We start from the raw sequence: 14,795 nt of genomic DNA on the forward strand, positions 1-14,795 counted from the left end.
ACAGTCCGTGTGGAGCTACCGTAGAGAGGGAGTCCTCCTCTGTGACCAGCCTAATTATACTGGGAGCGCTGGAAGTCGGCTGCTGAGAGGACTCTGGAAGAGGCCTTTTAAACCCCCCCCCCCTTAAAGCACGAAAAGGGATTGTAAGAAAGCAAATGGTAGAAGGATTCTAGGCTTCAGCTGACCACATTACGAGCAGAAGCTCAGATGGTGGACTCTGGTCAGCAGGGGGTTCAGCTCCCCACCAGCTCTTAGAGTTTGCATTATTTGAATGATTTTCTTCCCCGTTCTTAACTCTATCTTGTGGTGCATGACAACGATTGTGACTTTTTGTAGTTTTAACTTGAGTATGTGCTGCCTATATGCTAACGTTCAAGAAATTAAAGTGTCAGTTGTTCACCCAAATTCCAAACGCACACATGTGATGAGTCCACAGGTGCTGTTTTTATGCCTTGTGTGGACGGTGCACACACAGCGTCTCCTCTCTTCGTCCCTCTGTGTGTGTGGAGGTGTAGAAGTCCCTCAAAGTCCCGCGTGAAGGGCTTTTTACCCCTAAACGGCAGCTTTTTGAGGCCGATGCCTTTCCGGCAGTGCCCGGCTAATGCAGCATCCAGAGGATCCGCTCAGCCCTTTCGGCTCAAGCCCGTACGGGATGCGCTCCAACGAGGGAAGGCTCTGGCCTGGTTAATCTCCATTACACGGCCTGGGAAGGACTGTCGGCTGAGATCGACAGCATAGCGATAGCGTAGCGTCTGTTTAAATAAAGGCATTACTTTTTAAGGATTCCGTATAGTGTATTGTTGTTTGTATTGTTATTTGTCAACGAACGAATAACCAAATAGTTGAATGGATTCAGCCCTAGAGAACAGGTTATTATTAGAGTAGTGAGCACCACAAAAGAAGATGCACTGACCTGCATAGTATTATGGTGAAGGTCCTTTACTAGATCAAGGACTTCTTTAAAACATAAGCTGGACAGTCATTGTTTTTAGTGACTATCCTATGAACATTACCAACACAGAGTTTTGTGACCCAGTGCACCTCCGGAGAGGTTCGTTTGTGATCTGACCCAACGACAAGGAATACTCTGCAAGTTTGAGCTGAAGGGAGAACGCAGCAAGTTAAGCAGAAGTAGTGAAGTTTTTGGTGACGCGAGTCAAATTTCCCCGCCGTGACTATTTATTTAGGAGGCCCAGGTTTATCCACTGAGAGGCACCTGCCGTGGCAGCAGCAGCCCGGGTAAATAACGCCCCCGGGCATGTATGCAAACACACACACACACACACACACACACACACACACACACACACACACACACACACACACACACACACACACACACACACACACACACACACACACACACACACACACACACACACACACACACACACACACACACACACACACACACACACACACACACACACACACACACACACGAGCCCCCCCACCCTCTCAGCAGTGGTCCAGATAACAACCCTGAGTCAACACTGCCACTCTGCTTTTGTTTTCTCTGCCGCCCCTCCTCTCTTCCCCTCCCACGTTCCAATCCCTGCAGAACCGCGAGGACCCGGGCTGAAAGGATGTCGGGATGAGGGACAGCGAGATAGAGAAAGAGAATGACAGAGAGGCTAAATTACAGCATGGGAATGCAAATGAGTGCATTTTATTTTTGGGGGGGAGCCAAGGCGGGCGAGCAGGCTTTATTTTCCAGGTAGGAACGGCCCCCATGTGGCCCCTGGATCAGTTGCAGCAACAGCGAAGGAAGAAAAACGAACACTCACTCTGCCTTTTTACTTGGGGAGGATTAAAAAAAGAAATATCACAAATACAAAAACCCACAACTCTCAGAGGCTGGTGCAGTCATAAAATAAAATTATATTTTGCTGTGCTTTCACGCCGCCGCCACCACCGCCTCCTCTTATCCCTCCTTCATTCACTCCCTCCGGCCCCTCCCCCCCGCAGAGACACACTAAAGTTGCTGAAATATGGGCACAAACCGACACCACCACCACCCCCTCCTCCCCCCATCTGGAAAAACACAGTGAGAAAGTGAACGTGCGCCAAGCGGGGAAAGGGAACGAGGACGGAGGAAACGGGGGTGAGCCAGCTGCAGGCTGTCTCCAGATGTGGTGGCTCTGGGGACGGGCCACTCTGGCGCTGTTAAGGGGGCGACTCAGGGCTCCCCTCTCCCCCCCTTTTTCCTTCCATCGCTCCTCCCATCTCTCTCGGTGACAGGAGCCATCTGGCCTGGCAGAGAGAGAGAGAGAGAGAGAGACAGAGACAGAGAGAGAGAGAGAGAGGAGACGCAGCAGCGAGTCCCGCCCTCCCAAGTGTGGCCCCTGCGTGCCATTCAGTAGAGTGCACAAGTAAATAAAAATGCATGCGCACACATACACACAACAACGCTCGCTCCCCCCCCCCCCCCATGCCGAAAGCTGTCACATGGCCATTAACCCATCGAAGCTACGGCCCAGCTGTGCTCCATTACGATAAATACGCCGGGGTCGCGGGGTCTCGTCAGCCAGGAGTCAGCCCTCAGATACCACGAGGTGTCCACTTACAGCCTTTTAAAGCTCACTTTGCTAAAGAGTTACAGCCATTTTCATCATCATAGCCCCTCTACGCCCTCTGGAAAAGAAACTCCCACCCGCCTCATCCACCTCGCTCCACCAGATGATATTCCACACTCTCTGGCAGAGCAAACCCCTCTTCCCACCATATCCCCCCCCCCCCCAAAAAAAAAAAACCTCCACTGTAACTGGAGTTTGAGTTCCGTTCACACGATACGACACCTGGAGCATCCGACACCTCCGAGCTACGCCGAGGCTGCCTCGCTTCCTGTGTGCATTTCGCTTAAGCTAAAGCGCAATTACCTGCAAGTGACAGGATTTTCTCAAACAAGCAAAAAGAAAAAAGAAAACGCAGAGCCTCAAAAACATTTCCTGGAACACAAATCAGTCGACTGGTTTTATTTCCAAGGAAAATAAAATAGCTTTACCCTCCCTCTGCATTTGTCCGTCATTACAACTCTGTTAAGAATACTTTTGAAAAAGGTTTGCCAGTTAAAGCTCTGGCTGCTTGGTCTTTTGTACGGCTTGGGAATACTCTTAAAAGGATTCCTGAGTAATTGTCTAGGCTGCAGTACAAATTGGGGAGCGGAGGAAAATGGACTGTAATGACTGAAAGGGTACAGGGTAGTAGCAACCTAATGGCCAATGAGAGCGACGCAGGGTTATGCTGCGCTGCTCTCTCGGATATTATTGAACGAATAAAACACTCCGTGTCCTATTAGCATGTACAACATACCAAACAGGGGAGGAGGGGGCTCGCCCCTTGAGTAGTTTTTATTTATTTCATGTATTCATTATCTTAGCATCTGCTCTCTGGCATAAAGGAAGCTCTTTTAAGTCTCCGTCCTTCAGGGAAACAGCATTATAGACAATTTTTAGGAAAAGAAATGGACACACAAATATTCTAAATTGACAAAAATGTCCTAAATCTGTGGAAAAAAACAAACAACTAAGGCTTGATGGATTTTTCCCCACTTTTCTTTTTTCTTTCTCATTTTATACGCTCTCACATGGGAGATGGTCTGAGAGTCCCTGCTGTGTTTGCTGGCTGTGGAGCTGAATGAATGGCAACCAGTAGCATTGATTTGCAGCGTGGGCCGCAGATCAAACCGCAGGACAAAAGACCGGGCAGGGGGACAACGGAGGAACACAGTGGGCCGCATGGGAAACTAACGACAACCGGTCGATCAGGACGACCACAACCGACCACAGGCGTTCCAGGAAGGAACGGGCCTCGCAACACGCCACCGGAGAGGTTAGCTCCACACCGAGGTGGCTCACTGGGGGGGGGTCAAAGGGACGAAAAAACATCTGCAGGAACACAGATCCCTGTTCTATTCTTTCATCGCCTCACTATCTCGCTCTTTTTCTTCATCCTCTGCGTCTCCTCATCTCTCTACAACCCCTCATCGCCGGCCACGGACCGTGAAGAAAGTAAATATGTGCGCGAGGTAAAGCAATCGGTTAACCTTTGAAATAGCCTGGCAATGAGATCTGCCGCTCTTTACTCTTTTCAGCTGCAAAGGGAAAAAAAGAAAGAGAAGAAGAAGAGAAAAAAAACACACAAGGTTGGCCACCACTTCAGAGGGGATATTCAATATCCATGAGCTTTTTCATTTCACACTGATGAATAATTCAGGGTGACCTGCCCACCACTGAGCGAGAGAGAAAGAGGGGGAGCGAGACCAAAAAGGGAGGACTGGGGAGGTGTGCAGAGGTAGTTGTCCGTTTTAGTGGATGCAGCTGTTGCCGTTCGACACGCACAAAACCAATCTCCTCCCCAGCTGCCGCGCAGAGAGAGAGGAATAATACGCGGCAGAATTGACGACAGATAATTGGGGAGATCATATCAAAGTGCAGCCATTCTTACAGCGCGAGCAGCGAGCGCACATCGCCGCCATCCTGTAAACAAAACGGGACGAGGAGGAGACCGATGGTGGAATACACATGACGGTGCGATCTCCCAAAATAGTGGAAAAGAATTTTCTCAGCCAATCATAACATATCATGACGAGCACACACACACACACACACACACACACACCTCATCTCCTCATCTCACCATTTCGCCATTTCGCCATTAGTGCTTAGCAGTGACCTTTAGGCCTGTTAAGCAGCATGCAGGAGCCACTTAATTCATTACTTTTTCAGCGTGGTTATTATGTTCGGTCATTTTAATTCTAATGTAGGACCCTTTAATCTTCAAATAAACATGTGCAGAACAAGACGCTCTGATGAAAAGTGCACTCTATTTTTAAGTATGAAATTGTTCAGAAACTTGTTTTCAGGAATTCAGAAAAACTTAATTGACACAGAGCATTAACAGAGTAAGAGTTCTCGCTGTACTTTTAAAGAGCAATTGTTAATTAACAGTACAGTCGATGGGAGGAAGGCCCACTTTCACACCAGGGACGGCCCTTCTGACCCTGTGGCAGAGGTCCGCTGCTACTATCGCACACGCACACAAACACACTCAAGCTGTCACAAGCGGAGGGAGACCAGCTGTTCCTCATTCGCTCGAAGGCTCCGTTCCCTCCACGGGTTGGCTGGCTTCGGAGAAACCATTAATCCCTCTGTGAACGCAAGCGATGGCTTGGAAAGATCGACCATGAGAAAACGGCGAGGGAGGGGCGCGGGAGAGATGGGGATGGGGCTCGACAACACTTTTTTCTTTCACTAGTTAGTTTTTGTTTTTCTCGGAGGAAAAAACTACTGCAGTGGAAAAATAGATTTTCCTGGCCATATTTCCCCGGGGACACAAACAATACAGAGGCCGAGTGGAGATGGAGCGGCAGATAGTTCATGTAACATTTACCAGGTACTCGGGAAACTGGAGACACATGACGGAAGGACCGAGCGCAGATGAGCATTTCAGAATCTAGAGGTGAACGGCGGCCTTTAACGGCGCAGCAAACATTTTCATCGTTTCGCATTCCCCGTTTGCACTTCAGTAAATTCAATTTTAAATCAAGCACTGACTTTGAGGTTAAAGTTCAGTCTTTCAACTTACATTTGAAGGTGTTCAACGCAGACATTTTTCTCCAAAGTTCCCAAATTTTAGGACAATAAATCAGACCCGTTACATGCAGACATGCTGGTATCTGTGGGTCAAAGACTTCAGACGGTTAAATTAAGACTAAATATTAAACGTGATGAGTTTATTCATTCTACACCCGTTCCTCTGGCGGGTGGAAACACTGAAATGTAAGCTGAAAGTCAGCACTTTAACCACACAGTCATTGTTTCATTTGAAACTCAAAGTGCTGGAGACAACCCCAACAATGTTCACGCTACGAGTGACACAGCAACAGGCTACGAGTCAGCGACATGAAGGTACAAACGACACTTGGCTCTGCGTGACTGCCGTGATGCGCTACAAATCAAAGTTGAGCTGGTCTAAATGCCTTTTTTCAGCGTTCCAATGACGCGGTAAGCCGTCAGCCTATTACATACGCTTTTGTTTCGCCCTGTTTAACATGTTTGAACAGTCATCGTGTGCATAGATAGAGTACCTCAATGCATACGCGTGATGTTGTGGCCGTGTTAATACTAGATCGCGGTTAGACTGATTAGTATACGGCTACATTCCTTCTAATAACCCCCGACCGATGCATGCGAGCTGAAACCTCTTGTCTGTCTCCACTCATTCATATCAGAGGGATTAGTGAGGATGACGCTGACATGTGATGCCTGTATAGTAGCACCCGCACAGAAACATATCTATAGCAGTCACTCACACACACACACACAGATGGCCAATAGGATTTCTCCACTCTAAGTCTCGTCCTATTCCTAGACAGGTAAGATTAGACCATAACCCATTACCGCATCTACAACAAGCAAGGAATGCTTTACTATATGGTGCGGTCAGGAAGTATTAGGACAGCGATGCATTTGTTGTTGTGCTACCTCTTCATCTTTATATTGGGGTGTTTGTTTCGGGGGGTGGGGTTCCCTAACCCTGGTCTTCCACGGCAGGATAGGTCCAGCTCGCTACAACAGGGTTTGAAATTGGGACCCGCCGCCGACCAATTTTTGTTTCGTTAAAAAATTTGAAATCCAATGTCCTAAAGTAGAGCTGAAACAGTGAGGACCTTATCACTTGCAGGCCCAGTAAATAGTGCAAGTCAAAGGAAGAAGGAGACAGATAGAGGAAACTTAAGGTCTCGTCCCGATGTCCTGCTGTCACATCCAGCCGGCCTCTGATGAAGACAAACACTTCCTGCTGCTGAGAGAGGGACATCTGTGGTCCGTGTGTATGTGTGACAGGAAAGCAGGGGAGGGGGGCTGAAGCATTGTGTGTCAATCCACACACACGTCTATATATCACAAGACACGCTTTGGAGTTATGTCATTTGAGGCAACATAAGCGCTAAATCAAAGCGGCCTCGTACAAATCAAAAAGACAGACTCTACCATGTGTCTAAAACACACACACACACACAACACAGTCTTAGAACACATTGACGCACAGGGGATGTTTCTGTCCGACAAGCCAGTGGGAAACCGCCAAAGGAGTGCACACTGAAATCAATGTCACACACCTAAACACAAGTTTCGCCAAGGTCAGATGAGCAAAATTAGGCATGCATCCTCGTGGATGTCCTTCCAAATACGGGCAGGGAAATTAAAATGCCATTCAGGCTCTCATGGGAGCAATGTACTGGAAGGTTACATAACTGTCAGCAGCACCTGATGGCTTCCTGTCAAAGAAAGAGGAGGAAAAAGGGATCGGTCATGTTTTTGACTAACCCTCCCAGGAACAGAGCGGATACAACCTGGGTACAGTGGCACCGAGAGAGCGCACTTACACAGGTGAACACGTCAACTTGACACATTCCATATGGCTACGGCGGGCTGTTGCCAAGTCCTGTTGTCTCTCCTTCCTGTAAACTACAAGCCCCACCCCCTCCCCCCCAAACACACCACCGCCTCCTAATTCTCCAGCCCAGAAAAGTACAGCTGAAGATCTCCTGCGGATTATCTCCACAAGGAAGACCACGTGCTGGCATTTGTGGACAACATGCAGGCGTCCACCTTAGTTTAATCTACCGAGCACGCACACAACGCAGGCTGCTAGCAAGTCACGTCCACTCCAACGTCCACTCCAACTACCGGGTTGGCTATTCTGCTTCACGTGACATCAAAGTTCGGTTTACCCACCTGTGCCGCTCTGTGGGACGCTACTGACAGACAACTCCATGGCCAATGCCAGTGCTGCAAGGCGTCTCTCCCTACTTTGGGTGGAAGGGAACTGTTGCAACTAAGCTCGACTCAACCGTTTAATGCCATTATTAACGCTACTTATGGCTTCAGCCAACCAAGACAGCGCCCAGCAGAGAGGAGTACACAGGCAGGGCCCTCCCACCTGCACCTTTAACATGAATATTTTAAAGGAGCTACCGACTCCACCGCAGCTCACAGCTTTGCTTTCAAAACTCTGAATAAGAATTTGACGACATGGAAATGCAGCTATGTGTAGATGTCCACTTTGATGCGAGATGATAAAGAGAAGACTGGTTTGTTTTGGAAGAACAACCGATTTATTCAGGAGGTAGAAAAAGGAATAATGTGTCAACTTTTCATCAATATGCATGTTTGAACATAAAACGCCGTGCATGTAATAAGAGAGGCTCTTCACCGGTGTGCTAAAGCCTTTGCACAAAAAAGAGAAGCAATCTCTTGAGATGTGCACTGACAGAGAGACAGACAGAGAGAGACAGAGAGACAGACAGAGACAGAGAGAGACAGAGAGATGTTTTCATTAAGTGCTCTGCAACATCTTATTATTTTCACCTGCTCCAAACTGCCCATGGCTTCTCAAAAAAGAAAAAGAAAAGAAGAACAAGTGAACAAAATAAATGTACAACACTGCATGCAGGGCTTCACTTTTCCCCTTTTCCTTAAATGTGAAGATCATCTTTCTCTGATTACCACTGATACCGAGGTTGCCTAGCAACACACAATTAAGAAGTATGCTTGCCAATCGGCGGCAAGGGCCGCCCATTATCAGATGAAGTTACTGAAGCAACTAATGTCAGCTACATGCAAATGTTGTCCGCGTGCATGTGCAAGTGTGTGTGTGTGTGTGTGTGTGTGTGTGTGTGTGGGGGGGTAACTTCCCACAACCCCCTCCCCCCCCTCTCCCCTAATCTCACATTTCGCTTCTTATTTCCTTAACAGTTTAACGGATGCCACTTCATAAAAGTCATTACTCTATAACAAGTGCAGCAACGCGCAGACCTGTTAGAGAGGCTCACAAGACACAGAGTTACATGGTGTAAAAGAAAGGCTAGAAGGTTTCATTCTTTCTATAGCTCATCAGAAGGGAATATATCCATTTTCTCAAAGGGAGAAGTTAAGGCCTTTATGTATAAACATAAGCTCAGATGATGTCTTGCTGGAGAATTTACCCTCACACTAAACTGAGAATAAAAATCTGCCACACCACTTGTATTAACCTTGTATGAGACAAACAATTTCTACACAGCAATCTACATAATTATGTATTCAGGGAGAGCATTAACGTATTCCCAGGAATGTGTGATTAACAAGAATACACCATTGTAGAAAACAATCAAAAAGGTAAATTTGGTTTTGCCGTATTGTACGCACCAGCACTGTTGGGAGACCATGAAAAGCAAAACATTTTCATTACTTTCGCTCTATAGAAATGAAAATCAATTCTTCACAATTAGTTTTTTAAAAAAGAGCATAGAGCAGAAAAAATGTACTTTCAAATAAGTTCAGTTTGAGCGGGTAGAGAGCAAATGATACCGGGTTTGTTTGTAAGTATAGCAAACTAATAAATGAAAGAACTTTTAGCGGCAATGCAATCAGAACACAGGGTGTCTTTAAAAAACAGCTACCTATTATAGTCCATACAACTATACATCCAATTAGTGTAATTGGATTCAAAGCAGCTAAGCCCACGATTAGGTGAGAGTACAGAGTAAAATAGAATGACAGCAACTCTACATCAAAGAAGCAAACTTTTGAAGACATTTACTAACAGTTTGAGGAGTTTATTAAAAGGACAGCTAGTGAACAACATCCTGTATTAAAGTGTTTAAATTGTACAAGAAACTTTGAAGAAGCAATGTGGAGCTACAAAAAGCACACTGTTGCTTCAAAAAGGATTCTGACCAGTAAACTAAGTGAAAGAAAATACCAGAAAAAAAAACGTTGACCTCAATAACTGGAGCGCTGCTCATAAGAAACGTTTCAACTTGGTGATGAGACAGGATCCCCTCCGGCAAATGACACAACCTTGTTGCAATACATGTATAAATAGTTGCGTAATTTAAAAAAAGACCTCTCAGAGCAAAGCTGCTTAACTTGTCAGATGCATCTTACATGCTACTCCTCCGTTCAAAAAAGACTGTCACTCGGATATTTTGCACTATGCCAAAGATCTATCAATCATATACAGAATTAAATCCAACTGTGCATCTAATCGAAGACAAAAGACTTTCAGAAAAAATAATTATTTCTAAAAAAACCTACAGAAAAATCAGCAACAAGGACAGGGGAGAGAGGGTTTGAAGAAATGAGTGAGAAAGGTGAGGTTTGACATTACTTGTGTCGGGCGTGGTGGCCATGGTTGAGACTATGACAGGTGGACCAGTGCGACGTCCTACCATCTTGGTGTTGTTAAGGTTTTGCACGTAGAGCGTTGAAGAAGTTACAGGAGCATTGATGCTCTCGGGCGCAGCATTGATCCCTTTCCGAAGAAGTTGGGGGCTGTGAAGGGGGCTCGGTGCCGCTACTGGCGATGGCAGGGGAAGGTTGGGTGCCCTCTTCATCAGCTCCATGGGGGAGTAGGAGCCGGAGAAGGTTTTGGGCACCGCTCCAGGAGTGCCCGGAGCTGGTGGAGGCTGCTGTCCAAGAGCAGACATGGCAAGACCGGTGTGGGCATTGTACATGGAGAAGGGTCTTCCCTGAGTCACAGCACTGCTATATCCTCCAGGGCCGATTGGGAATGCTCCAGTTGTCAGGGGTCGTGTTGCTGGGTAGGTGGTGGTCTCCAGGAGGTGTTGGGAGGGTGCGCTGCTGGGTCTTCTACCAAGAAACTCTCCCATCCTGGGGGACACGGTCTGGATGGTGTTGGGATGTTGCTGCATCAGGCTGGGGTCCATTGTCAAACCCTGGGGCTGCATGTAGAAGTCGTTGCGATTGCCGAAGCTGTTGGATCGGGCACGCGTGACCATACCGCTCGCCTTGCAACCGAGCGCCACGCGGGACAGGACGCGGGCCTGGGCCAAGTTGGGGGCCACAGAGCGGACATCGTGGTCCTCCATCATTCCCAACATGCCAGTGGAATCGAAGCCATGTTGCAGCAGGAGAGTGATGGTGCTCTCAGCCAAGCCTTCACCTCGGAGGAAAGCCAAGAAGGCAGGGTCCACCATCTTCTTGGGGTCTGCAGCACTCAGATGATGAGGCAGGCTGGATGTCATTCCAGCTGTTGCTGCCACCATGGCTGAGCTGGGGTCATAATTTGGGTCATAAGGCAGCCTCTGGGAGGCTACAGCTCCATAACTCCGAGGGTAAGTTCCGTCCATTCCCTGAGGACCTGTGTCCACCACTGAACTGGTGGCAGCTGGCTGGCGGGGATCCAGGGACAAGCTGTTGAAATTGTTATAAGCTTGGTGAGCAGAGAAACACGGTGACTCAGCAGCGTAAACAGGAAGAGGGGGATGAACCCCGTAGAATCCAGGAGAGGGAGAGCTGCCACCAATGCGGTGGATGTCTGGGATCATCTTAGATCCGAGAGTTTCCCTGTACAAACGGCTCAGCTCGTGAACGGGAAGGGGAGGAGGTGGCAGAGGAGGCGGTGGAGGGGGAGGAGGCACGGGGGTAGGTGTTGACGCAGAGGGCAGCATGGAGGGGGTGGCCCTTGCATGTCCTTGATCCCAGGTAGGTCTCACTCCACCAGAGCTGGGCCCATAAAGCGAGGCTGATCTGGTGAGCAGGTGCCGGTTATCCCTATAAAACCCAGACTCTTCAGGTAGCTGACCAGATAAGGTAGCGTCGGCCAGGTAGTAATCCTGAGGCGGTGCAGAGGCCCGGCCGGCCATCACTTGCCTGAGGTAGTTGCTTAGGTCGGGCACAGAGTTCTTCCTCAGCAACTGCTCCCCATGGCGGTCCTGCTGGATCCGCCTGTACAGGGAGGATTGGAGGTCTGGATCCTGTTTCTCACCGAGATCTAGGTGACGGTGGAACCGCACTCCGCGGTCTCCCCCACCCAATGGCAAAGAACTCCTTCGCCCCGCAATGGTGCCACAGTTGTGACAGCGACTTGCGGCCCTGTCGTTCTCACCTTCAGACCATTCAGGACCACTCTGGCCCAGAGAGCCAACAAAATGCGAACGCTCACACGAGTTAGGCATCGGTGAAGGCAGTGAAGCAGGTGGCTATAAAAGCGGAAAATAGAGCCGTGTATCGTGTTTCGACTCTCCAGTTACACTCACCCCCAATCAAAAGGGAGGAGCGGAGAAAAGGTGAAGCATGAGGTACCCTTTTACCTGATCTGCAGCTGTAGGCTCCCCCCCCCCCCCCCATACCTCCCACTCTTAAGGCTGTGCTATCATGTAGCTCCCTGCTGGCAGGCTCTCTAAATAATTTAGCCCTGGAAACATTAGAAATCCATGAAGAGAGAGGCACAACATGACAAACACATAGAGGGAGTACATACACACACACACAATGAAAATAGAAAAAAAACACACCTTTAGGACGAGGCTGTACTCCATTGTTCAGCAGTGATCATGCTTGTGCTGGGCGTCACGCTTTCATTCAAAACTAAGACCAGTGGTAAAGAAATTGGGGTGAAAACACATGCTGGACAATGAAAACAGAATGGAGGAGGGGTCGAGACACGCTAATCCAATGGGGTTGATGCACGCCATTGGCAGGGACGGTCCGCTCGTCCACAGCGTTTGCTACAAGGGGATTAGCGTCAAACTAAAACCTGCTTAAATCCACTGCCCCCTCTGACATCACTTGAACCAGATAGTGTACACAGCCAGCACGCTCCTGAGGCCCCTGAATGTGCTCACGGAGTGTAAAGCTAGAGTGTTTACGGTGCTTAGTGGTTATTGCTAACCCCTTCGCTGGCAGCCGGCAACCCCCCTGGGCGTGAATGGATCTTCCCCCCCTGAGGGAATGGGGAGGTTGGGGACTGACATGCTTGCTGGAGTGTGTCCCTGGAGAGAGGGGGAAGGGCCGGCTGCAAAGGCTGGACACACGAGCACGACTGAGGGTCAGACTTAATCCTGTGGCTACTAGAAGGAGGCCAGGAGATGCTCCACTCGAACCGTGGAGAATGCACAGCCTCCTCTACTGGGCACCGACAGATTCACATATATGAATACACACACATACACAAATACACATTCAGGCAAATGCATGTTAAGTTTGATTCACACTAAGGGCTAAAGAGAATTATTTCAGAAAAACAGTGCCATCTAATTTTCCCGGACTCCAAGATGACATCTTCAAATTGCTTGTTTTGAAAAATAAAATAAAAAATAATTTAAAAAAATAGTCAGTTTACAATGATATAAAGCAGTGAAAAGCATCAAATCCTAACAGGAGTTGCAAAATAAAAATCTCTTTATATTCCAAGTGTCAGATGATACACTGACAATAAGGCCATGCTATGCTCGCTTCAAAGAAAATGAATCAGCATGAACTTCACTTTTACCAGTCGAGTCATATTTCCGCTCACAGAGCTCGCACTTTGCTACTACATCCACCAGAGAGACGTACAACAGAGCAGATGTGTCTTATCGGAGATGTTGCCATCTGAGAGATAACTGCCGGTGTTTACGTGCCGTGACAAGCAATGTAAACAAAACAACTGCGGCAGGAGGAGAAGAAAAGGGAGCTTTGATAAGTGTGTGATGGGAAAAAAGCTGATAAGACGGGAAGCTGCCAGCTTTGACTTCACCTCTAAGGCAGACAGCGTGGGATAGGACGAGGCAGGAGGGGGGGAAGGGGGGGGGGGGGTATGATTGAACTGCACTGGACTGTGACAACTAGACTGTCGCCAGCCTGTTTCTGTTCTGTGCTTTATTTCAGTTTGAAATAGGGAACCAGGGTTTAAAGGAAGCGTCTCCGGGGACATCATCTGTATGGTCCTGAAGCTGAGACGCAGAGACAGCGTGACCGAGATGGGCCGACTTTATTTAGGAGTGACAAGCGACCGTGATAGTCTTGAGTCTCTTGATGTTGTCCCACTACCTGTCAAGTCACAGAGGGACACGCCGTAACAAGCTCGTTTTCCTTTTAAAGCTTAAGTGATGCAATCATGATATAATATTTAAAAGAAATGTGTCTAAATCTGAATTGAAGAACATTAAGTAGGTCAAAACAAAAATAAATCAGAACACTCATTTTCCCTATGGCCCTTAGCGGTCCAGTGTGATGCACATCTGAAGGATGGCTTCTTTCATTAGAGGTAAACCTCGCAATGATTCCTCAGTGCGGTCCTCCCAGGTCGGAGTCTCCCTGCGCTTTTTTGTCAGCTTTAAAAACACACCATTAATCACCGTGTTGCATCTCTCTACGGCGATCGCCGACAATAACTTCTTTTAATAATAAGTCCCTTCCAGGGCCGCGTGTCACTCAGATCCCCCGCTTCCTGACAAAATATTAATAACAACAATAAACATCTCGGTCAGGTCTCGTGTTGCTAAAAAAACAAAACGAGGACATGGCACATCATATCTCCTGCAATGCAAATTGCTGCGTTCCCCACGATTCATAAGCAAAGGGGAGCTGGGGTCCTCATATTCATATTGTCTGCATTCTCTGATATGCCTCTCATGAGAGCTGCTCCATAATTAAGTGAGCATGCTATATTACACTCATCAAGCAACAGGGATCCTGTGCTCGCTAGCATGGATGATACAATAAAAGAAGAAGAAGAAAACCCCCTAAAGTTACACGGTGGATTTGTTTTGGGTGAACAGCATCAGAATTGGTGCCAGCACCCCGTTTGGGTAGCTCCCAGCCAATCGGACGGCTCTGTGAAAGACCTCTAGGTGTACAATGTGTTGAACAGACGTCCGGCAACAGTCGTGCCTTTGGAGCAATCTGGCCATCTTTCTAGGGCACGGGACGCTAACGGCGGGACTTGGCAGGCAGCACGGGCAGAGATAGCTGCAGAATGATTTAGATAGCTGCGACTCTACAACTGCTGATCCATTAAACTTT

The 14,795-nt window shown here is 48.0% G+C and overlaps 1 protein-coding gene across 2 annotated transcripts in view; it reads right to left on the reverse strand.

Annotated features, from left to right (window-relative positions):
- Window positions 1–11,969, reverse strand: part of LOC142951357 (uncharacterized) — a 35,986-nt gene extending 24,017 nt beyond the window's left edge. For both annotated transcript variants that reach the window (XM_076092859.1, XM_076092860.1), the window contains exon 1: window positions 10,156–11,969. In XM_076092859.1, coding sequence (XP_075948974.1) covers window positions 10,156–11,965 — 1,810 coding nt within the window. In that variant the 5' untranslated portion in view covers window positions 11,966–11,969. The remainder of the gene's footprint in view (window positions 1–10,155) is intronic.
- Between the last annotated feature and the right edge of the window lie 2,826 nt (window positions 11,970–14,795).

This window comes from Anarhichas minor, unplaced genomic scaffold, assembly GCF_050575085.1.
Source record: "Anarhichas minor isolate MPS153535 unplaced genomic scaffold, ASM5057508v1 ptg000017l, whole genome shotgun sequence".
Classification (NCBI taxonomy): domain Eukaryota; kingdom Metazoa; phylum Chordata; class Actinopteri; order Perciformes; family Anarhichadidae; genus Anarhichas; species Anarhichas minor.